This window comes from Pagrus pagrus (assembly GCF_965226575.1).
Source record: "Pagrus pagrus genome assembly, chromosome: 1".
Taxonomy (NCBI): Eukaryota; Metazoa; Chordata; class Actinopteri; order Spariformes; family Sparidae; genus Pagrus; species Pagrus pagrus.
The window spans coordinates 5343511-5369877 of NC_140185.1; the positions used below are offsets into that span (position 1 = coordinate 5343511).

General features: G+C 41.7%; 1 protein-coding gene across 1 annotated transcript in view; it reads right to left on the reverse strand.

The window, feature by feature from the left end:
- Window positions 1-753: 753 nt before the first annotated feature.
- LOC311267514 (mucin-5AC-like) overlaps window positions 754-26367 on the reverse strand; it is a gene marked incomplete at its 5' end in the record, with an annotated part of 63824 nt that continues 38210 nt past the window's right edge. The window contains 19 exons of the mRNA XM_084370607.1: window positions 754-1060; window positions 4259-4382; window positions 4806-4845; window positions 5451-5579; window positions 5822-5917; window positions 7676-7798; window positions 9191-9231; window positions 9330-9428; window positions 10163-10331; window positions 10438-10472; window positions 12981-13111; window positions 13227-13296; window positions 13423-13601; window positions 13803-13986; window positions 14232-14415; window positions 16233-16480; window positions 17981-18152; window positions 18255-18394; window positions 19257-19339. Of these exons, the coding sequence (XP_084226733.1) occupies window positions 835-1060; window positions 4259-4382; window positions 4806-4845; window positions 5451-5579; window positions 5822-5917; window positions 7676-7798; window positions 9191-9231; window positions 9330-9428; window positions 10163-10331; window positions 10438-10472; window positions 12981-13111; window positions 13227-13296; window positions 13423-13601; window positions 13803-13986; window positions 14232-14415; window positions 16233-16480; window positions 17981-18152; window positions 18255-18394; window positions 19257-19339 (2473 nt within the window). The 3' untranslated portion in view covers window positions 754-834. The remainder of the gene's footprint in view (window positions 1061-4258; window positions 4383-4805; window positions 4846-5450; window positions 5580-5821; window positions 5918-7675; window positions 7799-9190; window positions 9232-9329; window positions 9429-10162; window positions 10332-10437; window positions 10473-12980; window positions 13112-13226; window positions 13297-13422; window positions 13602-13802; window positions 13987-14231; window positions 14416-16232; window positions 16481-17980; window positions 18153-18254; window positions 18395-19256; window positions 19340-26367) is intronic.

The window sequence follows — 26367 nt, forward strand, 5'->3', positions numbered from 1 at the left end:
ACACAGGTCAAGGTCGAGGCCAGTTGTTGACACACACACACATACACACACACACACACACACACACACACACACACACACACACACGATCGCTTTGCCATCAAAAGCCTCATACATGTATTGCGTTCTGTTTCCCAGAAATATTGACAGTACTGAGACAATGTGCTTTGCAACGGAACAACAGTCTCCAAAATAATTCTGACTTTTTCTGAAAATTATGACTTTTTATATCAAAATTCTCAGAAGAAAGTTCAGAATTCTGACAAAGAAGTCAGAACTCTTTTTTTATTTGATTTGATTTTTGTATTATTTTTTTTTACAGTGGCCCTAATTGTCTTCTATTCATGGAATTACATTCAGTTTTACTGTTGAGTCTTTGAGGCAGTACATATCAGGTCCACACTGAACATTAAATAGTGGAAAACATGTCATAAAGTTTCTGATCAGATCTGTTAGAACAGCAGTCTGGATGCGATGGTAATGACTACACATGACTGTTAACCATGACCCCATTCTCTGTTTGAGAAGGAACGTTGACTTTTAGACTGGAAGAAACACTGACTGGAGGGGGGCTTTAAACAATACACACACACGCACACGCACACACACAAATGACCAAACATGCTCAACCTGCAGCTATAGTATGATATTTATTCATGAGATCTTTGTGGTTTACATTCTATCAAGCGCAATCTAACTAAACTAATACATTAGACATAAATAGAAGAATTATGTATGCAAATGAAGCGGAGACTCATTCAATTATGAATGTTCAGTTATGGTCCTAAAAAAATCATGCTAATAAGTGACAATGTGCTGGTCGGGAGTTTTGCTTTATCTCCTCTTTCGACGTGACTTGATGCTGGACGGAGTGGCAGTCTCTTGACTTCGGCCTGGCACGGAGCAGTCTGTCTTGAGGCATCCGCAGGCTTCGATGTGGGTGTAGGTGTAGGTGATCTCCGTGTTGTTAGGGCAGGAGAGCTGGATCTGCCGCTCAGATGTGGCCAACTCCTGGCAGCAAGAGCAGCTGTGCTGCAAGGTTTTCATTTTGTTTGAGTAGCTAAGAGAAGAGAGAGAGCAGAGAAAGGGAAAAAGGGCGAGGTGAGGGAGACAAGAGAGGACATTGGGAGAAATTAAATTCAGTTGAAGAAAACTTTAACTTAAGACAACACAGCTACAAGTTTAGAAAGCTCTTTAAAGTCACATTTGAGCTGAGCAAAAATGTTTTTAATTTTATTATTATTATTTAAATCTTAGTTTTATTAATTGTTTTAAAAGGGGCACTCCAACAATCTCACACATAGAGATCAGGGTGTCATTTATAAACAGTGCATACGCACAACATGGGGCCTGAAAGAGGCAGACGCCACCTGCCACACAAAACTGTGATCTATACAATGAAACTTGACAGGAGAACCTGTGAATGTATAGAACATTTTAGGTCAGGGCTCTCACACATTTAATTCCACTTAATATCACACGTTTATCATAGATCCACATTATGATAAACATTCAGATCAGCAGTGTTATGTGTACCTTGTACCTTTCTCGAGGTATATTTATTTTATAAGCACCTTTCAATTGTAAAAGATATAAGCAAAGCCAAAATCTCAAATCAAAGTCCGCCAGACTTGATGATAGTTCATCAGTGCTTTCACACCATCAGAGCCTCACAGGATGCTTGTGCAGTACGTGGCGGCTGCGTTGCTGAACTGCTGCTGCTTATTCGTTTGGGTTCACATGGGCTGCGTTGCTGCTGCAGCGCGGCACCTGCCTGCCCTGTCTGTTAACATGGAGTTTGACTTAGATAATTATCAATAAATGTGATGACATGATTTTCCTTTACCCTGCTGAAAGATCAAGAAAGTGGGAGGGAGAAAGAGAGGGAGTGAAGGAGAGAAAGAAAAGAGTGCACAGGAAAGAAACTACCCATGATTTCCTGCAATGTAAGAGGCAACATCTTTTCTCATATCCGAATCTATGGAAGGAGCATCTAAGTTATCTAAAAGTTCAAGCATATCCGAGTCATCCACTGGAAGTCTTCTGTGTTATAAGTTGAGCAGCAGATTTACATTTCAGCTGAGTTGACCTGCCTTTTCACCATGCTCATATATGAAGCGTAGGGAAAGTTCAGTTTTGTCTGTTGATAGTTGGTTATATTGCATTTGTAAACCCAGTCTTTCGTTGTATAATTCAGGAGAAGGTGACATGGAGTATCTCTGATCTAATTCTAGAATAGTATCTAGTTGCTACTGCCTTAGCTTTCTGGTTTTGTAACGGTTTGCAGTGTATGATATTATTTCTCCCCTGATTACCTTGAGCATCTCCGATAAGATAGACGGTGACACTGAGTCTGACTTATTTGTTTGTAAGAAATCATCTATGGCAGTGGACATTAATCTACAGAAATCTTTATCTGCCAGTACAATTGAATCCAATCTCCAATCGGGGCATTCTGTACAATTAAATGAAAAACAAATCAAGCAAAAAAACAATCAATTCCTGAGTAAGATGTTCATGTGAAAAATAAGAAAACTCTTTGTTGTGTGGAAAGAGAAAAAGCCAAGGATCTATGCACCTTGCTTCATTCATAAAAGTAGACAGAGCACAAGCCCTCTTAGATGGAGATAACGATTTGGAGCTTGAACGATACAAGGCCATAACACAGCTATATATAAATATATTCTACATCGTCTCCTACGGCAGTAATCATCCTAAAACCCATTAAAACCAATCCTCCCCAACTGAGGCACACTGCTATTCAACTCACAGGCCTCCCAACAGACCATCCTCTCACTGACTAACCTGAAAGGGCTCCAAATTAACTTGTGTAGAGGAATTTCACTATAAACCAACAAAATTTAACAGTGAGTGCAAATATGCAAGTAGTGTATGTGTGTGTGTGTGTGTGTGTGTGTGTGTGTGTAGGCCCTAGGTCAAGTCACAACAGTGCCCCTACCTGGTCCAAGCTTGTCACTGTAGCACTTTTGGCTTTACAACCTAACATTATGACCTTTCAAGCTGAGAACCTTGTTTCTTTGTCTGAACATAGAAACAAGAATATGGCGGTGATCAAGGCAATATATGATAACGTTTTACTTGCTTTGTGTAGTCTTGTCAGGGTTGGAGGAATCAAACTAATAGCCAATAGGATGTTTATCTTCACCTCTCAACTGCCATTATATCCAACTGATACTATTCCTTTATAGTCAAATTCTCTTTCAGTAAAGCACCTTGTACATATCAGTTCTAGAGTGCTAACATTACCAGTACTCAGACAGTGATCATCAAAAAATCAACTCTTTTAAACACATTTTCTGACGATGTCATAACTCAATATAGGATATAGTTTACCCATACTGTTCTGTCCAAAAAAACAAAAACAAAGTAAGACTTCAAATTAAATTGCTCAGTTGTCTGTCTGGTGCTTGGAGTAAATAAGCATCCGTGAACATAAAGAAGAACATAAAGTAGTTCCCTCTTTCTCCCGATACCAATGGAAGCACAGGATGAAGGGTCTTGGGGGTAGTCCTTCCACAGGCTTTGGACCCAGTGAGCGGTGCACTCAGTCCAGTTTCCTGGGGGGTCACAAATACATCCACTCCCACGGCTTCTTTCAGCAGCTTGGATACAAATGTAGTGGGATCCTGGCCATCTTCGCTATCTTCAGGGATATTTAAGATGTGCAGGTTAGCTCTGCGAGAACTTTTTCCAGATTTTCAAGGCGGTACGATAGAGACATGTTTTGGGCCTGGAGGGATTTGATGGTGGCCTCAGCTGTAAAAAGCAGTTCAAAGTATTCTCCTGCAAGAGCCTCTGTTGTGGTAAGACGGCCTTGAAAAGAGTTGACTGTATAACGTAATTCTTCCAATGAAGCTTGCAGGGGCTTGATCGTTTCTTGGATTTAGTATGGCCATGTCTTCCCTAAGGTTGTAATGCTGTTTAGCTAATTCTACAAGAATCAGTCTGTGGTTGTGAATTATCAACTACATCGTATTTTGCAGACCAGGGAGTGTCATAAAGAGATAGTATGCCATTGCATTGTGGGATGTATAGGATGCAGCATTTTTTTAAACTTGAGCAATATTATGAACAGGATATCCCAGGAGGACAGATTTTGACCATTCTTTATTTAATGTCTTTTACAATTTACCCTACCTAATGAAAATTCCCCTTTAATTTGATGAAAAGCACAACAGAAACATTCTTTGCAGATATTAATAATAAACTGATGATAAGAAATGATAGGCGGACTTACAAGGTGAAGGTACCACATGCTCCACTACAGGATGTGATATTGACCCTCTCTTGGGAATGGCAACCCTGGCTCTCCAGGTACATAACAGCGGTGGACACATTGCATGGTTGACCCTTCGGAATACCTGAGGGAGGCAGGAAACACATGTTGAAAGTGAAGAAGATCTAATTTGACCTAATTTACTGATTATAGCATCTGTCGACACAGCATTTTACCTCAGCAGGAAGAACCTCAGCTTTTCAGTTTTAGTTAACTGCTCTGAATCAATACCAATGAACAGGCTAGGAACAAATGAACAAATAGCTATATAAAGAGGCTCAATATATCAATGATGTCTTGAATGTACGGTATGTGGCTTTAACCATAAAATATTTGGCAATTATTAGGTTGAGCCCCTATGGGGCTCATTAATCTCATATAAAACAGATGCCTTCATAATACATTATTAGGTCTTATAAGAGCAGGCATAAGGCATGATGATTACATGACAGGCCACAGGAGTGTAACTAATATACAGGAATCAAAGACTTATGGAAGCAATACATACAGGCACGGCAGCATCCATCCGGAGCTGTGGTGACTGTTCCCTGCAGGAGACAAACACATTTACATCAGGATGATGTTGGGTCATGTTTCATTCGTCTAGTTTCCTTCTCACAAAGTTCCTGAATTCACCTTTAACTTTTCACCTGAACAATTGATGATGTTGTATATCGTATCGTTCAAAACATAGGAAAGGATATCACCTTGTCTGTATTATTATGTGTCATGTAGATATGATGCAAAATACATAATTCAGTTATGGCAGACAGTAAAATGGCCACCATGGCCGCCAGATGGCATTTTTGTGATGGGTCGAAATCTGAAAATGTTCTGGGCCCAAAACTGTCAAACTGTACCAAGTTTCATGCTTTTATGAAAAAGAGATATCATTATCATATTGAGGTTGTAGAGACTGTAGAGATTTACATTAGTCAGTAGATACAGTGGCAGTGTGCTCACACCAGGTAGAGAGACCACCACTGTGTCTCTCTACCTCTTTTCCTGAAACATGAGCATCAAGTCTTGAGTGAATGTGTGTTTTATATCCCATCATAAACATGACTCAAATCTTCCTAGTAACAAGGGAATGTGTGTGTGTGTGTGTGTGTGTGTGTGTGTGTGTGTGTGTGTGTGTGTGCGTGCAGTCTACCGGTATGCATTCATCAAGGTTGAAGGGAGGGCAAACGGTCTTGGCCTCGACAGTGATGAACTGATTGATGATCTGCAAACACTCAAACTTGACACAGGGGTTCCCAGCAGGACTCCAAATGGTGCCAGGCTAAAAAATAACACACAGAATTAGGGAACATGACCTCACAGGCAGGGCTATGTGACACATGCAGATGAACCTGCACAAAGTAATGCAATGTGATCAAGTAGCATCATTATTGTATTTAAAGGAGAGTAGAGAGATTGGAGACCTCAGTGACCTGATAGATACAGTATATGCAATCTGATCTCCTCCTCTTTTCCTTATCTCTCTTCAAACACACACACTAAATGCACACACACTGAACCAACCTTTAATGTGTGTGTGGAGTTGTTCGACAGCATGACAACACAGCTTGTTTGGACGCACTTCCCACAGCACTGGTTAGTCATCTGGTACTCATAACCCTGGATAGCAACACAAAGATAAACTCAACATATAAACAAAATATGAAATTAGAAAATCAGCAATCAGGTCTGAAGGAGGCTATTTAATGTCAGGTTTTCCATTTAGGGTTGACATTAGCATTCTGGTGGGTTTAGACCATGGCCTTTACTAGAGTCTTGGCAAAAACTTAGAGAAAACTTTGTGAAACAGCTACGGCAAATTCTAAATCATTGGTGCCTTCTTGTATATTCTGCATTAAATGCAAAACATTAAGATGTTTCTTTCCTTGAAAAGAGTGTCTGTTTTCAAGTCCAAAGTGCGCCCTGTCTGCTTCCGTGTCTGCAGTGCGTCATACTACGGGTGGGGGATACCACAAAATTTGGTTTCGATCTGATATCAAGTAATACAAGACCAGTATCACTGATAGATATCAGTGCTAATACTGATAGTTTTAATATTTAAAAACAATACAGTTTTTAAGGCAAATAACAAAAATGTCGGGCTCTTGAGGAATCACCTAGGTGAAATACCAAAAGTCTATAGCCGATGATAGACTACATGTAGCCGAAATACAGGAATCCCATACCTTTCACAGGGGAACGGGAACATTTTTAGGACTACTTTTGCATTTGAGGGTCTGAGGGGGGGTCTATATGGCACATGCCCTCAGCCCTCACTTTCTATAGATGACTTGTCAGATGCTCAACTCTGGAGAATGTAAGAAGGTGCTTACCAAAAGGCTTTAGCAGGACATTCTGATACTTAAACTCACAACTTTTTCACAGATAAACTCGCCAAACAAAAGAAAAAGCTGTTTGAGCTTGCATATGATGGATAAAAGCTTTGCAAAGGACATTATTTGCATATCTCAAGAACCGTTTATCAAATCCACTTCACACTTGCAAGGTTTGTTACTGAGGACCCAGGGACATGCAGTGTCAAACTTGGTGCAATTTAGACACATGACACATTCAATATCAATCCATTATAAATAAGCGCTCTGGCTTCATGGCTCTGCAGACTGAAGCTAGATCACATGATCCCTCTACTGTGATCTCATGGAGAAGCAGACATAAACAAACTTGAGAGGAGCGTGGTGCAACAACTTGCTGTAGTAAAACGTTGCAGTGAGAAAAAACAAAAGCAGAAGGTTAAATGAGTCTGGATGAATGGGGAGATGTGGTCAACACAGGTTTTCTGTTCTTCAGCAAAAATTAGAGTTGAGATTTTAAGTTTATGTCAACTATAGCATCCTAGCTAATATTGTAGCCTCAAGGGCTTCAATGTTTACCGTTGCATGGCAGCACCGTCAGATGCCTTTCTCATCGGTTGTTGTTGTCCAGCTCGAAAATTACCAATGTAACCATCCAGATTTTAAATCGTGAACATCAATGTCACATGTCTGATATTATCGAGGTTGGCCCCGATGAGTTTGTGAGCAGTTCAGGGGGCCTCAGACTGGATCTGTAAACCCCTCACATTAGCGTCGAACAGCATGTTTTGAGTAATGATTAAAAAAGACGCTGCTTGTCCAAATTCATTGACATAACTTGACAAATTGATCTCACTCACCATTCTGTCCTTGCTCACTCTTGAAATCATGTTTGCACTTGTGAATCTGTTGGTGTACACGCTCAGATCTGGTCTTATAAAACAATCAGTGTTTAAATTTGTTTAGTGCTCTTTTGTATCCAATGGTTTTGCTCGACTGATGAGTTTCCATACATGGAAGTAATTAAGTCAGAGAAGGAGGGAAGAGAAAGAGAGACTAGTCTTACCACAGGACAGTGGGTGTCACATGGTATAGGCTGACATTCTATTGTGTGTAGTTGGCTGCTGGCATCCGTCTGGTCAGTGCAAATGCACTTGTCACATGGTTTCATGGGCACCAGTTCTCCAACCTGGTGCAGGGTGAGAAGGTCAGCACAGATACAGATACTCTGGTTTTTAAATGTGGTGGGTAAAACATAATAACACCACCAATATAATGCAGGACAATAAGTAAATAAAACTTGTGTTTATATAGCACCTTTTTTTTTAAACACAGATTGACATCAACATCAGGACAGAAAAAGAAAACGTACTAGTTGGAGATCTTAAAGGAGTTAAAGATTGCCTTGATGGTTGAAAGGCTCAAAAACAAGTTGTTCAAAAAAGCTTTTTAAAAATTGAAAGAAAGCCAGAATCCCCTGAACCAAATCAAGAACTGCTGGAGAAGTTTGAAGGCAGCCAACGCATGTCAAAAAAGTTGTATTCTAATTAAATGTCTGCGGCATGTAAACACCCATCTTTATAAGACTATTTTTAGCAACCATGTAAACAGTTCAGTTAATCAGAATGATTTCAATCAGATTAAAGAAATATTCTCCATGTAAATGCAGTTACTCTCATCCTTCTAAAAGGAGGATTTATGGCTTTTGTAGTATATTGCTTAAGGTTTTAAAGGTCAAGGTAGGAAAGTGGAGCAGAGAGGTGAAGTCCTGCCTCTTTCAGTCTGCCCCATGGGACCTTATTTTGCTTTGTGCAGTCGTTAATAATGAGAAACAAACATATTTTTACGAGTTTGAATTGTGCCATGAATTACACATATGAAGTTTGTCAATTTAAAAGAAAAGAAGTCAGAAGTTACGTGGCCTCACTTTATCTGAAACCCTAACTACTGGCTGTAAAGTTACTTTATCTTTGTCCTCAAATGATCTAGGGCACTTTGTAGAGAGTTTGGTAAGTCATATAAATCTTGAACAATTAGACAAAGAAGAAATTATTTTCCCTGGATTCACTGATGGATCTATCATTATAGACATCATTTTTATTGCTTTTTGTAGTTTAATTTTTTTCCCACTATATCTGCATATTGCACACCTTCTTCATCACCAGGTGTGGTGCATAACATTCATGGCTGTGACTGATTTTCTGTTTAATATTCTATTACCATGTCATATGATGAAAAATAATTTGTAGGTGTGGACTGTTGTCTTCCTCTACAAAGCCTTTTATTTCCAAACAAGATTTAGATAACCTTTAAAAGTCAAGACATAACTATTCACCTTTACCACCAGTAATCAGTCTAGAAATTTCCTTTCAAATCTCTGTCACGACATAAGATTTTGGATGAAGAATCATGACACAATCTCACAGTTTTTAAACAACAAAGTTAAACAAAGCATTTCTGTATTATCTTGTGTCGTATTCCGGTCAGTTGTATCAGAATCAGAATCCTAATACTTTATTAATCCCTGGGGGGAAATTGTTTACATGAGCTTGACATGAAGGTGACAAATGTGAGGTCTCACCTGATATTCATGGTTGTTGAAAACACACACATCCTTTTTCACTGTAAGGGAAACAGACCAATCGATGAATACATTTTAAATGTCACAGTGGCAAAAGTTAGATGTGGCTATGCACTTACAGCAACGTGCACACACTCACCGCAGGTATAATTGATACAACAGACTCCCATGGTGGCATTCAGAATAAAACCAATAGGACAGGATGGCACTGAACCAGAGCACTGCTCAACATCACACTCTGTTCAAAGACACAGATGGATGAATGAATGAATGAATGAATGAATGAATGAATGAATGAATGAATGAAGGAGAGAATGTTCATACAACAACTGAGAAGTGGGCCCTTAATAAATAATCCAAAGGGCATGTGGTTTTCATAGCAGGCAGGAAAAAAGCATGTTGTCTTCATTTTTGGTCTGTTACGATACGTCCAAGGGTTTAATCCCACTTCCACCAAGGCCTCCAGCAACTACCTGCCATATGTAATCTAATTTAATCTAATTATTTGTCACACAGTCGAGCTCATGCACTCATTGCAGACATGGTGCATGCTATCACTTTCGATCAAGCAGCCACAGTGAAGATTTCAGCTTTAAAAAGGGTGTAAATAACATCCACTTTGAGCTTCTGGCAACAGACTGTATGGAGCCATTTCATTTTTTTATTTTTTTTTACGATATGAAAACAAGTCTCCATCTACTTCGATTTTTTAGGAGAATTCTGCAATGCTGTTTTGCTGTGAAGCTCCAGAAATGTTCAATGGACTAAATATCCTCCCCCAACTTTCCATCAGCTAGGAGGGGAGTAGATGATGACTGAATTTTCCTTTTTGGGTGAACTGTCCCTTTCAGGAGTCCTCTTGATCCTGAATACAGGTGTTGTACAGGAGTACATGTACATTTTCTAAGTACAGTATAGACTAATAAAAACCAGTGTGAATCCAGGGGTTGCTCCTACTTGGTACATACTTACCACACTTCTCCTGTTGACAGCAGCCAACAGTGTCATTGACCTTGACCTGACCTTCTTGGTCACAGGTGAGGGGTGGCTGTGTTGGACAGGACACGTGACGACAGGTTACCTGCAGTGTGTCCTCCTCACATACACACACTTCACAGCCTTCTGTCCATGTTGTGTTGGCCTGAGGATACAATGATTTTTGTAGAATTATGGCAAGAGACATGTCATTATCCTGGCCTGTCACAAGGTTATGTAAAAATGACTGTCACTGAAGACAGATAATTTACCTGTGTCCATTTTCCATTTGACATGCGACAAATTTCTATCAGGAGAAATTATAAAGCATAAAGTCATTACCATTCATTAGCAAGGACTTTGGTTTAACTATCTCAGGAGCTAAGGCTATGCTGAATGTATTCTCTCTGAAATTATGTTTAAAATTATTTCTATGAATTTTTAAAAGAACTTCATATTCTTAAACAGTGGTTTACAATTACAATTAATTACTAAGATTAAAAGTCCTTCACCCATTGCTAAGGCACTGCATTGTGTAGGAGCCAAGGGCTGCTGTACTTGCTCAGCTGCAGAAAGTCAGTTTGCATGTTCCTCCTTTTAGTTGGCTGTCACAGTCTGCTGACAGACTCGGACTACATCTTTGATTGCTTGAATCCAAGCTTTCCTGAAATACTGCTAGTCTAGCTCCATCTTTTGTTTACATAAATAGTACTGAAGACACTCATAAACACAAAGCAGAAATGTGTATATGTGTGCAGGCTACAAAGGAAAGAAAATGCTTCAGACAGTTCTGCAACACTGGATAATGGAAATTTTGAATGTTTGACTCATGATTAGTTATGGCAAAACACTTGGTTAAAGGTATAGTTGGTAATCCTGTTCAGAAACACTTTTTGTTATACTGGGTGAAACGGTCTTCCCACCCTGAGAGTAGTCCATACATAATGTGTTCAGAAAAAGGACTGAAATAAATCAGACCTCTGTGGCAGCTGCAGGCCTGTAAAAACTCTGACCAATCCCTCCCTCTCGGTCCGAGTTGAAAGAACCAATCAGATGCCTTCATGTCTCGTCCTGCCTGCACCCCCCTCTGTCCCCCCCTCCTCCCTGCGCGCACTCATCACGTGTCACCGTTGCCGGATATATTCAGCACACTGCATATGGAGTTAGCAGGAGATACACACTCCAGGTCAGGAGGTGGCGGTAATGCACACCTAAAAGTTGTTTGCCAACAGCCATAAAACAACAGCAGAAGAAGAAGAGTTAGCACAGTTAGCAAGAGAACGATGGCAGAGAAAATGCAGCTAAAGTAGCACCTCCAGAAGTGATGCAGAGGTTGCTGTCTTTCTGTTGGACAGGTAATTAGTTGTTTTGCTTCGGGGGGGATTTGTTATTTTCATGAAATATGTAACGTTAGCCAACTTAGCTACTTTTGTAGCTTGTATTAGCCCAGTGCTAACGGCTCTCCTCTGCCCTGCTGACGGACTGTCTGATGCGCGTTCAAGTTTGTGGGGCGGGGCTTTGGACAGAGCACTGACGGGAGGGGGAGAAGGGGATGGAGCTTAGACGAGGTGCCACTTTCAAATCTTCCTAGCTCTCCAACATGACCAACTATACCTTTAAAGGTAGGGATAGATTCTTGTCAAGGTAAAAACCGCCAACATTAATTGTATGTCTAAGATGAGCTGCTAAACTGGGTTTATGGCACCAAATTTCAAGGTTCAAGGTTCAAGGATTTCTTTATTAATACCAGCTGGTAAATTTGTTGTGCAGACAGGAACTCGGCAATCCCAATATACAAAACAGCCACACCCAGACATCATGACAGACAAAACACAACATAATCAAAATACACGGTCATAGAAATAAGTAAAAAAAAGTGCTTCTACATAGAAAAGAAAAGAAAAGTAAAAGTAAAGTGCTTCTACATGTCCCTGGGGCCAAGTAAGTTCAATATAAACAAGTTCACCTTGTGGCTTTACTATTCAGCATTAAAATTGCTGTGGGTATGAAGCTACTTCTGTACCATTTTGTCCTGCCCTTAGGGGCCACAAAATGACAGCCAGAGCGAAGGAGCTGGAACTCGCCATGCAAGGGATGTGAGCAGTCATTATGAATAGCGCTGGCTTTACGCTGCAGATGTGTATCATAGAGGGCTGCCATGGTGAGTTGAGGCTCACCAATTATCCTACCAGCCCATCTGATAATCTGGTTCAGGGAATTTTTGTCCTGTAGTGACAGATTACCAAACCAGGACACCAGGGCAAAAGATAACACAGACTCAATAAAAGCTCGATAAAAAAAATTTGATGCATTACACAGCAATTTCACACAGCTCATTTTCCTCTTGTGAATTTGATGATAGAATAATGAATGTGATTCTGACTTGTCTGAAATAAGGTCTGCGGTTAACAGAAGCTTTAGAGTTTTTAACGTTTTGTTCAACAAAATATAATATGTCAATAAATACCCTACTTTTAAATAATGAACTTTACAACTTGTAGATTGATCAGTTTATAGTAAAGTGTGTATACTATAGCGTCGTAAGGTGCTTAGTGTTGGTGACGTTGAAGTCAGTGAGTGTAGTTTGTTTTCCTGACAATTTCAGTTACACTTCAAAAATCCTTAAAGTGTTAATCTGTGAAGATTATCTTGCAAAATCCAAAATCCAATTCAATAATCGCATAAGCTTTTCGTCGAGGGAACATAACATCCTACAAAATACACAATCCCCAAGCGCTCTATAGGCTTTCAAAAAGTGCAGGCAGGGTATTCTTAAATGAAACTGTCACCATACAGTATTGCTATCTGCTCTTACCACAGCTGGGCACACATTCATTTGAGTTGGAAGAGAGGAGGAAGGTGTCATTTGGGCAGGAGCAACCCTCCATTGTAAGATTCAGCATGGCACTGAACTCATTGACAGCATAGATGAATTTTCTGTTGTACCTGCAGAGGCAACAGCATACCATGTGAAGGGCACACCTTGTTGCGAGTCTACGCATACATGAATGAAAAAATTGATTGTGATGAGCAACAACAATGTGTTGGTGAATTGCTTTACCAGGAATCACAGGTAGGCTCCACCAGAGGGCCACAGGCCTGATATACTTTAGGACTTGGACATTTATATTCTATTAAAAGATGAAAAGAAATATTTTTTTTTAGTAGAGGTCATTGTATTGATGTTGTTGGTGAATTGTTAAATTATGAGTGTGTTACAAAGCTTGACATTGACATTACGTATTTTAGTTGCATACCACAGAGTCCTTTGGTGGCACTCCTCCAGTCAGTACACACTCCGGCCTCAGCACAGGCATCAGCATAGGTTTGTAAACTGGTGCAGCCAATGTGATCAATGTGCATGTGGCAAACGTCAAACTCACACGCCATAAGAAATGGAGTGTAGTCAATGAGCTTGTGGCAAGTTTCAAACACACTGGGGAAGATGGGATTTATAGTCAGTATGGACACAGGACACAAACTTAATGCATTATTGCACATTATCAGGCTGAGACAAGTGAATAAACCAGAAATGTCTTGCATAGCAGATGTGTTTCAAAGCTGGAATGTAATTTGTCTAATAAAGCCTTTGCAGAGATGAAATTTGATACATTTTCCCAATTTCCCCTTATAGTACCTGCTTTTGATGATGTCACAGATGGATGTACTGCAAGGGTTAGGCACAGGGGTTGGTGTGGGTTGAACTGGAGGTTCACAGTAACTGTTGTTTGCATGCCACTCGTGTGCCATATTAGGACATGAAGGATCAATTTTGCCACTGGGTAACATGCAGTCATCTGTCCGGTTGTTGTCACATGTGCCTAGAGAAAGCCTCATCGTTAGTAAAACCATGACACAACACGAGTCAGCCCACTACCATTTTCATGGAAAATTCCTACAATTGCTAGAATTATGTAGAAACCATTTCATGGCAAGCTCTTTTTTCAACACTTAATCATACTGGATGCAGAATGTGTTAAATTGGTCCAATCAGTTCTAACTGCCATTTCTGATCTCTAGACTCTACATACAGTAAGATGCTATTAATATTTTCTGTAAAACTCACCACATTGTCCCCAGGTGTTGTTACCAAATTCACTATATGGCAGGTAGATACTGAACATGAGTCCGGAGAAGGTGACCTTGGCGTGTATTTTAGGGATGACGAGCACTGTATCAATACCAGTTGTGGTTATACGGAAGTCACTATTCTGATAAGCAGGACTTACACGCTTGTCATTCACAGAAATCTGCAACAAAAAGCATATGATATAAATGTAAGAAATAACCCTTTTCGAACTTCTTTATGAAAGATTAGTATATCATGAACATGATCACTGGACAACTTATAAGAAAGCTCTCCGTAATGCCAGAGCAACTTATTATTCAGCATTAATAACCAGCTAACTAAAATATCTTCATCTAAACCATCAACGTATCTGTTAGATCCAATCCCAACTAAATTGCTTAAAGAAGTTCTACCTTTACTTACCACAGTTCTTTTAAAGTAGCTGTATTTAAACCGCTTCTTAAAAAGACGACACTGGATCCAGACGTTTTAGCAACTACTGTATAGACATATATCTAACCTTCCATATTTCGCTAAGATCCTTGAGAAAACAGTTGCAAATCAGGTATGTGACTTTCTACTTAACAAAAGTTTATATGAGAATTTCCAATCAGGTTATAGAGTGCATCATAGCACTGAAACAGCATTGGTTAAAGTTGCAAACAATCTCTTAATTGCATCTGAGACAAAGGTCTTGTCTCATTGCTACACTTGTTAGATCTTAGTGCTGCTTTTGACACAACTGACCATCACTGACCAACATCCTGTTACAGAGACTGTCTTGCCCTCTCTCTCTCTCTCTCTCTCTCTCTCTCTCTCTCCCTCCCTCCCTCTCCCCCTCTCTCTCTCTCTCTGTCTCTCTCCCTCTCTCTGTCCCTCCCTCCCTCCCTTCCTCTCTCTCTCCCTCTCTCTCTCCCTCTCTCCATCTCTCAATTCAATTACATTCAATTCAAAGGGGCTTAATTGGCATGACAGTTTTATGACAATGTTGCCAAAGCATCTGTCCAAACACTCAGACAGAACACAACGAATAACAACATGAACACCAACACAACACCAAGATTGTGTGTGTGTGTGTGTGTGTGCCTGCGTGTGTGTGTGTGTGTGTCAGTCATTCCACTGTCCCTCAGGTTGTGGCATATTGACACATTGGGCAGTGAGGCTGGTCAGACTGTGTCTGAGAGGGGGCAGTTAGCCTCAGTACCAACTGACATAGGGGACTCCTTTCTGGGCTCAGCTCTTGAGTTTGGAGGGCTTTGGAGTGGAGGGTGTCTCAGGGGCTGGATTTCAGGTGGTAAAAAAAGTTGAGCGTTCTCTTTTGAATGTTAATTATCAGTTGGTTATCTGCCTAATTCTGCTCTACATGCATTTGTTGGTGTGTTTCTGTGTACATGTAAAATGTATCTGCAGAATTCTGCATGTAAAGACTCTGTTGGATGTTTGTCCCAGTGGGTAGAGCTCTGATGACTGAGTGGACCCCATACTTCACTACTGTACAGCACAATGGGCTGGATGACACTATCACATATTTTAAGCCAGATTTTGACTGGAATTTGGAAATTATAAAATGTTCTCTTAATTGCATGTAGGGCTCTTTGAGCTTTTTCTTGTACTCTCTCTCTCCCTCTTTCTCTCCCCCCCCCCCCTCCCTCTCTCTCACGCTCTCCATCTCTCTCTCTCTCTCTCTCTCAACCCGACCGGTCGAGGCAGATGACCGCCCACCATTGAGTCCAGTTCTGCTCTGAGGTTTCTGCCTGATAAAAGGTAGTTTTTTGTCACCACTGTCACCAAGCACTTGCTCATGGGGGAAATGTTTGTAGATACATTAGTCAAGGAGTATGGTTTAGATCTGCTCAATTTGGAAAGTGTCATGAGATTACTTTTGTTGTATATAGGTGCTATACAAATAAAGATTGATTGATGATTCATTGACAGGTACAACATGAAAATGTATGTATAAAAGAGTTGCTTCAAGGATAATGATGATAGTTTAATTACCTGGTTTGTGAAAATGCCATTAATATTCTTCTGGGTAATAAAGATCTTGTAGCTATTGTAGAAGACAGTGATGGACTGTGGACAGGACAGGCCATCAAGTGCACCACAGTAGTAGTTATCGATCATAACGCTGAAGTTGTATCTGGGCATTATCTCTTTCATCAGCCAGTAGGAACAGTTGCCTTGAAAACCATAGTAGGTTCCATCGAAGGTGACATAATGGGGGTCTCCCCAACCATAGCAGACACCTTCATACAATACAAATATTACATTTTTAAAATGATATTCCAAGTCATCTGGCCAATGCATTGTTATATGGTAACCTTGATATTTTTCAACCTGGACCCATACTTTCCAACCCTGAGTCCTCAAAAATAGAGAGGATATTGAAACCAAATTGGGACGGGGGATTGAGCCCCCGGGAAAATTTGAAATTCAAGGACAGTGTTTATTGCATTTCTGCTGAGATTTGAAAAAAAAAAAAAAAAAAGTAGTATATAAAAATGAAGCATAGCGCAAATTCATGCAGGACACGGAAGTCATAAGCTCCAGCTGTGGTCAGCTGACAGCCATCTGACCAGATCAGCATCAGTCACTGACCAATCATATCCATATTTAAATCTAAGCTGTCATACACTGATCTCTCCTTCAACACTGCTGCACTCACAACTCTGCTGCCGACAAGCTTGCCACCACCACCCCAGCCTCCACCTGCTTAGCCTGAGTCTAAAATGGCTTCGTAGTTGCTTCGATTCTACTCCTGCAGGGGGGTATTCATTGCGCTCCCTGGAGTGACTTAGCATGCTGCTTGTCAAATCCAGGGAGCTTATGGAGCGGAGCCTTCAGCACCAAGCCTAACTGTATACCATTTGTTGCAATAAATGGTTTTAATCAATGAAGAGAGTGTTCCTGAATGAAATAGTAAAAAGTAAATTGCAACATCATTTCTGTGTCAAATCATTTTAATTTTACTTTTAATTCTCAGAAAACCATGCAGAGTTGTTTGCTCTCTTGAGTAAACTTGCATAAATCTGTGGCCTATTTTTTTGCCCCTGCCCCTGAGAGTCTGTGCCCGCCAGTGCCCTGTTTGTCAGTCTTTCAATGGAGATTGAAGGGGTTGTGACCCTTGTGATTTACAATCAACGTGGCAGATTTCACAGGCTCTTTCCTTTTAAACTTTATGTAGGAAACCTGAATTCTTCTCTCCAGGGCATTTAACAGTTGTTTAAATAATCGTTCTCTTCCTCATTTCTCTGTCTGTCTTTCACTCACTGAGGAGGACAAGGCACAACAGCACAGCAGACCACACGCTGAACAGTGTCAGAAACATGTCATGATAATTTAAAGGGGAGAAAGTGTGAAGAATCATCATAAATCGGGAGAAATATGGAAGAAATGTGACTGCAGGAGGACAACGGAAGAGAGCGATGAAGAGCGGGAGTCAAAACTTGGGAGGGTTGACAAGTATGTGTGGACCCTATTTTCACATGCTTTTGCAGCAGTCTCGCTTCATACTGGAACAATTTTAAAAAAGTATTGTCCTCGTTAGTCACTTAGACCCAAGAACATTGGAAAATGGGGTACAGGTTGAATAATACGAAAGTAACCCTTGTAGCATATATAATGCAGGTAAAATACAATATAGGTAAAATAAATATACACAAAACAAAGTATTGCAACTGTTAAGCTTTTACAGGTGTAACCTAATGGTTAGGTAACCAAGCAACATTTTAGTAGGTCAGACTTACATTGACATTCATAGTGAGAGCAGCATCCGTCATCATCCTTCACTTCAATAGCAGGGTAGTTGTTTGCGCACACTACAGGCTTCTGATTTGGACATTGTGGCTGGTTGTAGGTCACTTTACCATTCTCACATGTTCCTACACTACAGTTACTCTCCCTCCAGCTTTCACCATCCTGGGGGGGGGTGGATTGTCATAGATTACAATATTAAAATCAATTAACAATTGAGTAAAGAAAGAAAGGTTAATTATGAATGCAACAAATTTAAAGAAGTACCTTTCTTGGAGGATGTACATTGACACAGTCTATTGGTGGTATAGGACACTCGTGATGTATGGGCACTACAGTACAGTTCTCATTGCAGTACCCTATGTAACAGTAGCCATCATGGTCCGTCTCATTGTAGACTATTGAGCCTGAAAATGAGGCACAGGAAGATTGTTGAGAATAAGTTTGTCACATTTCCTACACCATATGTGAGATCATATATTTCAGTTTACAGTATATACAGTATTTTACATCATTGATAAGTCTTGCTGAGTTAACAGAGTTAGTTGAGTTGTCTATAAAGTTTCGCCATCCTCTCTCTACAAGACCATTGTGAAAATGCTGATGCCTTGGCAACTTGGCTTGTAAATGACCAGCTGGGATGATATATAACAGTAACATATTGGACTGTGTCTTTGAGCGAATTAGCTGATCAATTTGTGGGGGCAATCAAATTTTAACTGCAAAATTTAACTTAAACAATCAAATCCGTGCCTTCGACTTGTAGCAAACCGTCCTGACAGTAATGACCTTTGTAGGAACAAATAGCCTTTTGTGTTCCACATATGGCTAACCTGGGGAGTGTTTGTAACCTTTCTAATTATTTGACAGTTTTTGTTTCCTGTCCTGAATTTACTACACCAATGTCTCCAGGCTTGGTCAGAGAATAAAAAATAAAACCAACTAAACTACCTAGATGTTTCCTTAAACTATGAAATTATGTGTATGATTTGTTTTGTCCAATGAGGCACTATTCTCACAGGACTAGTATAACCTGTGGCTTGTTATGACATCATGCCCAGGAACTAATGTCAGTAAATACAACTAAAATAACGATAGAGACGGGTCCAGGCTTATTTTAGTGATGCTGCAAATTCCTTGGTACTGATTTAGCGGTCAATGTTACTGTGTAAGAGAAAAATACAATTTAAAAGGGATATTCACAATGTTGTCTGCCTAAGGCGAAACTGAGTTTCAGAGAAAAAGTGGAATTCATTAATCAGAACTTACCACTGGGGAACTCTGTACCATTATGAAGACAATGGCAAACAAGAGGTCGAGTAGACGGTTGAGAGGTGCTCCCTGTAACAACTCTTGGTGTAGTGGTAGGTGAGTGAGTTTTATGTGTTGTTTTTGTTGTAGTAGAAGGTACTGTTGTTATAACTGTTGAAGGTTCTGTGCTGGGAAATGTAGGAGGAGGGGAAGTTGTTGGACAACCACAGCATTCGAATTTGATCTCATAATCAAAACATTCTGGCTGAAGCCCTTGTTGACTGTTGTTGCATATGAGACCCACATCTGTATTGCAAATCACAGATTGTCCCACCTGTGACATGGAAAGACCTGGGTAAAGAACAGCTCTACACTGGACTTCTACTGGAGCTGAGCACACATGATAACCAGCAGAGATTATCTTATGGATGGATTCATCTTCTCCACCATCAGGGCCTGGTGTGGGCTTCCCCAGATTGATCCATTCTGTCCAACCACATGTCATGGGATGTCCACCAGGGCAAGGTGCAGTTGTAGGTGGCTGAGTTGTAGTTGCTGTTTCAGTTGTGGTAGAAGGTGTTGTGGTTGTGGGTGGCTGAGTTGTAGTTGTTGCAGTTGTGGTAGAAGGTGTTGTGGGTGGCTGAGTTGTTGGTGTTGCTTCAGTTGTGGTAGAAGGTGTAGTGGTTGTGATTGGATGAGTTGTTGGTGTTGTTTCAGTTGTGGTAGACGGTGTAGTGGTTGTAGATGGCTGAGTTGAAGTAGTTGTTTCAGTTGTGGTAGAAGGTGTAGTGGCTGTGCTGGTAGTTGTTGGAGGAGGAGAAGTTGTTGGACACCCACAGCATTCGAATTTGATCTCATAATCAAAGCATTCTTGTTGAAGCCCTTGTCGACTGTTGTTACATATGAGACCCACATCATTATTGCAAATCACAGATTGTCCCACCTGTGACATGGAAAGACCTGGGTAAAGAACAGCTCTACACTGGACTTCTACTGGAGCTGAGCACACATGATAACCTGCAGAGATTATCTTATGGATGGATTCATCTTCTCCACCATCAGGGCCTGGTGTGGGCTTCCCCAGATTGATCCATTCTGTCCATCCACATGTCATGGGATGTCCACCAGGGCAAGGTGCAGTTGTAGGTGGCTGAGTTGTAGTTGCAGTTTCAGTTGTGGTAGAAGGTGTAGTGGTTGTGGTTGGCTGAGTTGTAGTTGTTGTTTCAGTTGTGGTAGAAGGTGTTGTAGTTGTGGGTGGCTGAGTTGTAGTTGTTGCAGTTGTGGTAGAAGGTGTAGTGGTTGTGGTTGGCTGAGTTGTTGGTGTTGTTTCAGTTGTGGTAGAAGGTGTAGTGGTTGTGGTTGGATGAGTTGTTGGTCTTGTTTCAGTTGTGGTAGACGGTGTAGTGGTTGTAGATGGCTGAGTTGTAGTAGTTGTTTCAGTTGTGGTAGAAGGTGTAGTGGTTGTGCTGGTAGTTGTTGGAGGAGGAGAAGTTGTTGGACACCCACAGCATTCGAATTTGATCTCATAATCAAAGCATTCTTGTTGAAGCCCTTGTCGACTGTTGTTGCATATGAGACCCACATCTTTATCGCAAATCACAGATTGTCCCACCTGTGACATGGAAAGACCCGGGTAAAGAACAGCTCTACACTGGACTTCTACTGGAGCTGAGCAAACATGATAACCAGCAGAGATTATCTTATGGATGGATTCATCTTCTCCACCATCAGGGCCTGGTGTGGGCTTCCCCAGATTGATCCATTCTGTCCAACCACATGTCATGGGATGTCCACCAGGGCAAGGTGCAGTTGTAGGTGGCTGAGTTGTAGTTGCTGTTTCAGTTGTTGTAGAAGGTGTAGTAGTTGTGGGTGGCTGAGTTGTAGTTGTTGCAGTTGTGGTAGAAGGTGTAGTGGTTGTGGTTGGCTGAGTTGTTGGTGTTGTTTCAGTTGTGGTAGAAGGTGTAGTGGTTGTGATTGGATGAGTTGTTGGTGTTGTTTCAGTTGTGGTAGACGGTGTAGTGGTTGTAGATGGCTGAGTTGTAGTAGTTGTTTCAGTTGTGGTAGAAGGTGTAGTGGCTGTGCTGGTAGTTGTTGGAGGAGGAGAAGTTGTTGGACACCCACAGCATTCGAATTTGATCTCATAATCAAAGCATTCTTGTTGAAGCCCTTGTCGACTGTTGTTGCATATGAGACCCACATCTTTATCGCAAATCACAGATTGTCCCACCTGTGACATGGAGAGACCCGGGTAAAGAACAGCTCTACACTGGACTTCTACTGGAGCTGAGCAAACATGATAACCAGCAGAGATTATCTTATGGATGGATTCATTTTCTCCACCATCAGGGCCTGGTGTGGGCTTCCCCAGATTGATCCATTCTGTCCAACCACATGTCATGGGATGTCCACCAGGGCAAGGTGCAGTTGTAGGTGGCTGAGTTGTAGTTGCTGTTTCAGTTGTGGTAGAAGGTGTAGTAGTTGTGGTTGGCTGACTTGTAGTTGTTATTTCAGTTGTGGTAGAAGTTGTAGTGGTTGTGGTTGGCTGAGTTGTTGGTGTTGTTTCAGTTGTGGTAGAAGGTGTAGTGGTTGTGATTGGCTGAGTTTTTGGTGTTGTTTCAGTTGTGGTAGACGGTGTAGTGGTTGTAGATGGCTGAGTTGTAGTAGTTGTTTCAGTTGTGGTAGAAGGTGTAGTGGTTGTGCTAGTAGTTGTTGGAGGAGGAGAAGTTGTTGGACACCCACAGCATTCTAATTTGATCTCATAATCAAAGCATTCTTGTTGAAGCCCTTGTCGACTGTTGTTACATATGAGACCCACATCATTATTGCAAATCACAGATTGTCCCACCTGTGACATGGAAAGACCTGGGTAAAGAACAGCTCTACACTGGACTTCTACTGGAGCTGAGCACACATGATAACCTGCAGAGATTATTTTATGGATGGATTCATCTTCTCCACCATCAGGGCCTGGTGTGGGCTTCCCCAGATTGATCCATTCTGTCCATCCACATGTCATGGGATGTCCACCAGGGCAAGGTGCAGTTGTAGGTGGCTGAGTTGTAGTTGCAGTTTCAGTTGTGGTAGAAGGTGTAGTGGTTGTGGTTGGCTTAGTTGTAGTTGTTGTTTCAGTTGTGGTAGAAGGTGTTGTGGTTGTGGGTGGCTGAGTTGTAGTTGTTGCAGTTGTGGTAGAAGGTGTTGTGGTTGGCTGAGTTGTTGGTGTTGCTTCAGTTGTGGTAGAAGGTGTAGTGGTTGTGATTGGATGAGTTGTTGGTGTTGTTTCAGTTGTGGTAGACGGTGTAGTGGTTGTAGATGGCTGAGTTGAAGTAGTTGTTTCAGTTGTGGTAGAAGGTGTAGTGGCTGTGCTGGTAGTTGTTGGAGGAGGAGAAGTTGTTGGACACCCACAGCATTCGAATTTGATCTCATAATCAAAGCATTCTTGTTGAAGCCCTTGTCGACTGTTGTTACATATGAGACCCACATCATTATTGCAAATCACAGATTGTCCCACCTGTGACATGGAAAGACCTGGGTAAAGAACAGCTCTACACTGGACTTCTACTGGAGCTGAGCACACATGATAACCAGCAGAGATTATCTTATGGATGGATTCATCTTCTCCACCATCAGGGCCTGGTGTGGGCTTCCCCAGATTGATCCATTCTGTCCATCCACATGTCATGGGATGTCCACCAGGGCAAGGTGCAGTTGTAGGTGGCTGAGTTGTAGTTGCAGTTTCAGTTGTGGTAGAAGGTGTAGTGGTTGTGGTTGGCTGAGTTGTAGTTGTTGTTTCAGTTGTGGTAGAAGGTGTTGTAGTTGTGGGTGGCTGAGTTGTAGTTGTTGCAGTTGTGGTAGAAGGTGTAGTGGTTGTGGTTGGCTGAGTTGTTGGTGTTGTTTCAGTTGTGGTAGAAGGTGTAGCTGTTGTGGTTGGATGAGTTGTTGGTGTTGTTTCAGTTGTGGTAGACGGTGTAGTGGTTGTAGATGGCTGAGTTGTAGTAGTTGTTTCAGTTGTGGTAGAAGGTGTAGTGGTTGTGCTGGTAGTTGTTGGAGGAGGAGAAGTTGTTGGACACCCACAGCATTCGAATTTGATCTCATAATCAAAGCATTCTTGTTGAAGCCCTTGTCGACTGTTGTTGCATATGAGACCCACATCTTTATCGCAAATCACAGATTGTCCCACCTGTGACATGGAAAGACCCGGGTAAAGAACAGCTCTACACTGGACTTCTACTGGAGCTGAGCAAACATGATAACCAGCAGAGATTATCTTATGGATGGATTCATCTTCTCCACCATCAGGGCCTGGTGTGGGCTTCCCCAGATTGATCCATTCTGTCCAACCACATGTCATGGGATGTCCACCAGGGCAAGGTGCAGTTGTAGGTGGCTGAGTTGTAGTTGCTGTTTCAGTTGTTGTAGAAGGTGTAGTAGTTGTGGGTGGCTGAGTTGTAGTTGTTGCAGTTGTGGTAGAAGGTGTAGTGGTTGTGGTTGGCTGAGTTGTTGGTGTTGTTTCAGTTGTGGTAGAAGGTGTAGTGGTTGTGATTGGATGAGTTGTTGGTGTTGTTTCAGTTGTGGTAGACGGTGTAGTGGTTGTAGATGGCTGAGTTGTAGTAGTTGTTTCAGTTGTGGTAGAAGGTGTAGTGGCTGTGCTGGTAGTTGTTGGAGGAGGAGAAGTTGTTGGACACCCACAGCATTCGAATTTGATCTCATAATCAAAGCATTCTTGTTGAAGCCCTTGTCGACTGTTGTTGCATATGAGACCCACATCTTTATCGCAAATCACAGATTGTCCCACCTGTGACATGGAAAGACCCGGGTAAAGAACAGCTCTACACTGGACTTCTACTGGAGCTGAGCAAACATGATAACCAGCAGAGATTATCTTATGGATGGATTCATTTTCTCCACCATCAGGGCCTGGTGTGGGCTTCCCCAGATTGATCCATTCTGTCCAACCACATGTCATGGGATGTCCACCAGGGCAAGGTGCAGTTGTAGGTGGCTGAGTTGTAGTTGCTGTTTCAGTTGTGGTAGAAGGTGTAGTAGTTGTGGTTGGCTGACTTGTAGTTGTTATTTCAGTTGTGGTAGAAGGTGTAGTGGTTGTGGTTGGCTGAGTTGTTGGTGTTGTTTCAGTTGTGGTAGAAGGTGTAGTGGTTGTGGTTGGCTGAGTTGTAGTTGTTGTTTCAGTTGTGGTAGAAGGTGTTGTAGTTGTGGGTGGCTGAGTTGTAGTTGTTGCAGTTGTGGTAGAAGGTGTAGTGGTTGTGGTTGGCTGAGTTGTTGGTGTTGTTTCAGTTGTGGTAGAAGGTGTAGTGGTTGTGGTTGGATGAGTTGTTGGTGTTGTTTCAGTTGTGGTAGACGGTGTAGTGGTTGTAGATGGCTGAGTTGTAGTAGTTGTTTCAGTTGTGGTAGAAGGTGTAGTGGTTGTGCTGGTAGTTGTTGGAGAAGGAGAAGTTGTTGGACACCCACAGCATTCGAATTTGATCTCATAATCAAAGCATTCTTGTTGAAGCCCTTGTCGACTGTTGTTACATATGAGACCCACATCATTATTGCAAATCACAGATTGTCCCACCTGTGACATGGAAAGACCTGGGTAAAGAACAGCTCTACACTGGACTTCTACTGGAGCTGAGCACACATGATAACCTGCAGAGATTATCTTATGGATGGATTCATCTTCTCCACCATCAGGGCCTGGTGTGGGCTTCCCCAGATTGATCCATTCTGTCCATCCACATGTCATGGGATGTCCACCAGGGCAAGGTGCAGTTGTAGGTGGCTGAGTTGTAGTTGCAGTTTCAGTTGTGGTAGAAGGTGTAGTGGTTGTGGTTGGCTGAGTTGTAGTTGTTGTTTCAGTTGTGGTAGAAGGTGTTGTAGTTGTGGGTGGCTGAGTTGTAGTTGTTGCAGTTGTGGTAGAAGGTGTAGTGGTTGTGGTTGGCTGAGTTGTTGGTGTTGTTTCAGTTGTGGTAGAAGGTGTAGTGGTTGTGGTTGGATGAGTTGTTGGTGTTGTTTCAGTTGTGGTAGACGGTGTAGTGGTTGTAGATGGCTGAGTTGTAGTAGTTGTTTCAGTTGTGGTAGAAGGTGTAGTGGTTGTGCTGGTAGTTGTTGGAGGATGAGAAGTTGTTGGACACCCACAGCATTCGAATTTGATCTCATAATCAAAGCATTCTTGTTGAAGCCCTTGTCGACTGTTGTTGCATATGAGACCCACATCTTTATCGCAAATCACAGATTGTCCCACCTGTGACATGGAAAGACCCGGGTAAAGAACAGCTCTACACTGGACTTCTACTGGAGCTGAGCAAACATGATAACCAGCAGAGATTATCTTATGGATGGATTCATCTTCTCCACCATCAGGGCCTGGTGTGGGCTTCCCCAGATTGATCCATTCTGTCCAACCACATGTCATGGGATGTCCACCAGGGCAAGGTGCAGTTGTAGGTGGCTGAGTTGTAGTTGCTGTTTCAGTTGTGGTAGAAGGTGTAGTAGTTGTGGGTGGCTGAGTTGTAGTTGTTATTTCAGTTGTGGTAGAAGGTGTAGTGGTTGTGGTTGGCTGAGTTGTTGGTGTTGTTTCAGTTGTGGTAGAAGGTGTAGTGGTTGTGGTTGGCTGAGTTGTAGTTGTTGTTTCAGTTGTGGTAGAAGGTGTTGTAGTTGTGGGTGGCTGAGTTGTAGTTGTTGCAGTTGTGGTAGAAGGTGTAGTGGTTGTGGTTGGCTGAGTTGTTGGTGTTGTTTCAGTTGTGGTAGAAGGTGTAGTGGTTGTGGTTGGATGAGTTGTTGGTGTTGTTTCAGTTGTGGTAGACGGTGTAGTGGTTGTAGATGGCTGAGTTGTAGTAGTTGTTTCAGTTGTGGTAGAAGGTGTAGTGGTTGTGCTGGTAGTTGTTGGAGAAGGAGAAGTTGTTGGACACCCACAGCATTCGAATTTGATCTCATAATCAAAGCATTCTTGTTGAAGCCCTTGTCGACTGTTGTTACATATGAGACCCACATCATTATTGCAAATCACAGATTGTCCCACCTGTGACATGGAAAGACCTGGGTAAAGAACAGCTCTACACTGGACTTCTACTGGAGCTGAGCACACATGATAACCTGCAGAGATTATCTTATGGATGGATTCATCTTCTCCACC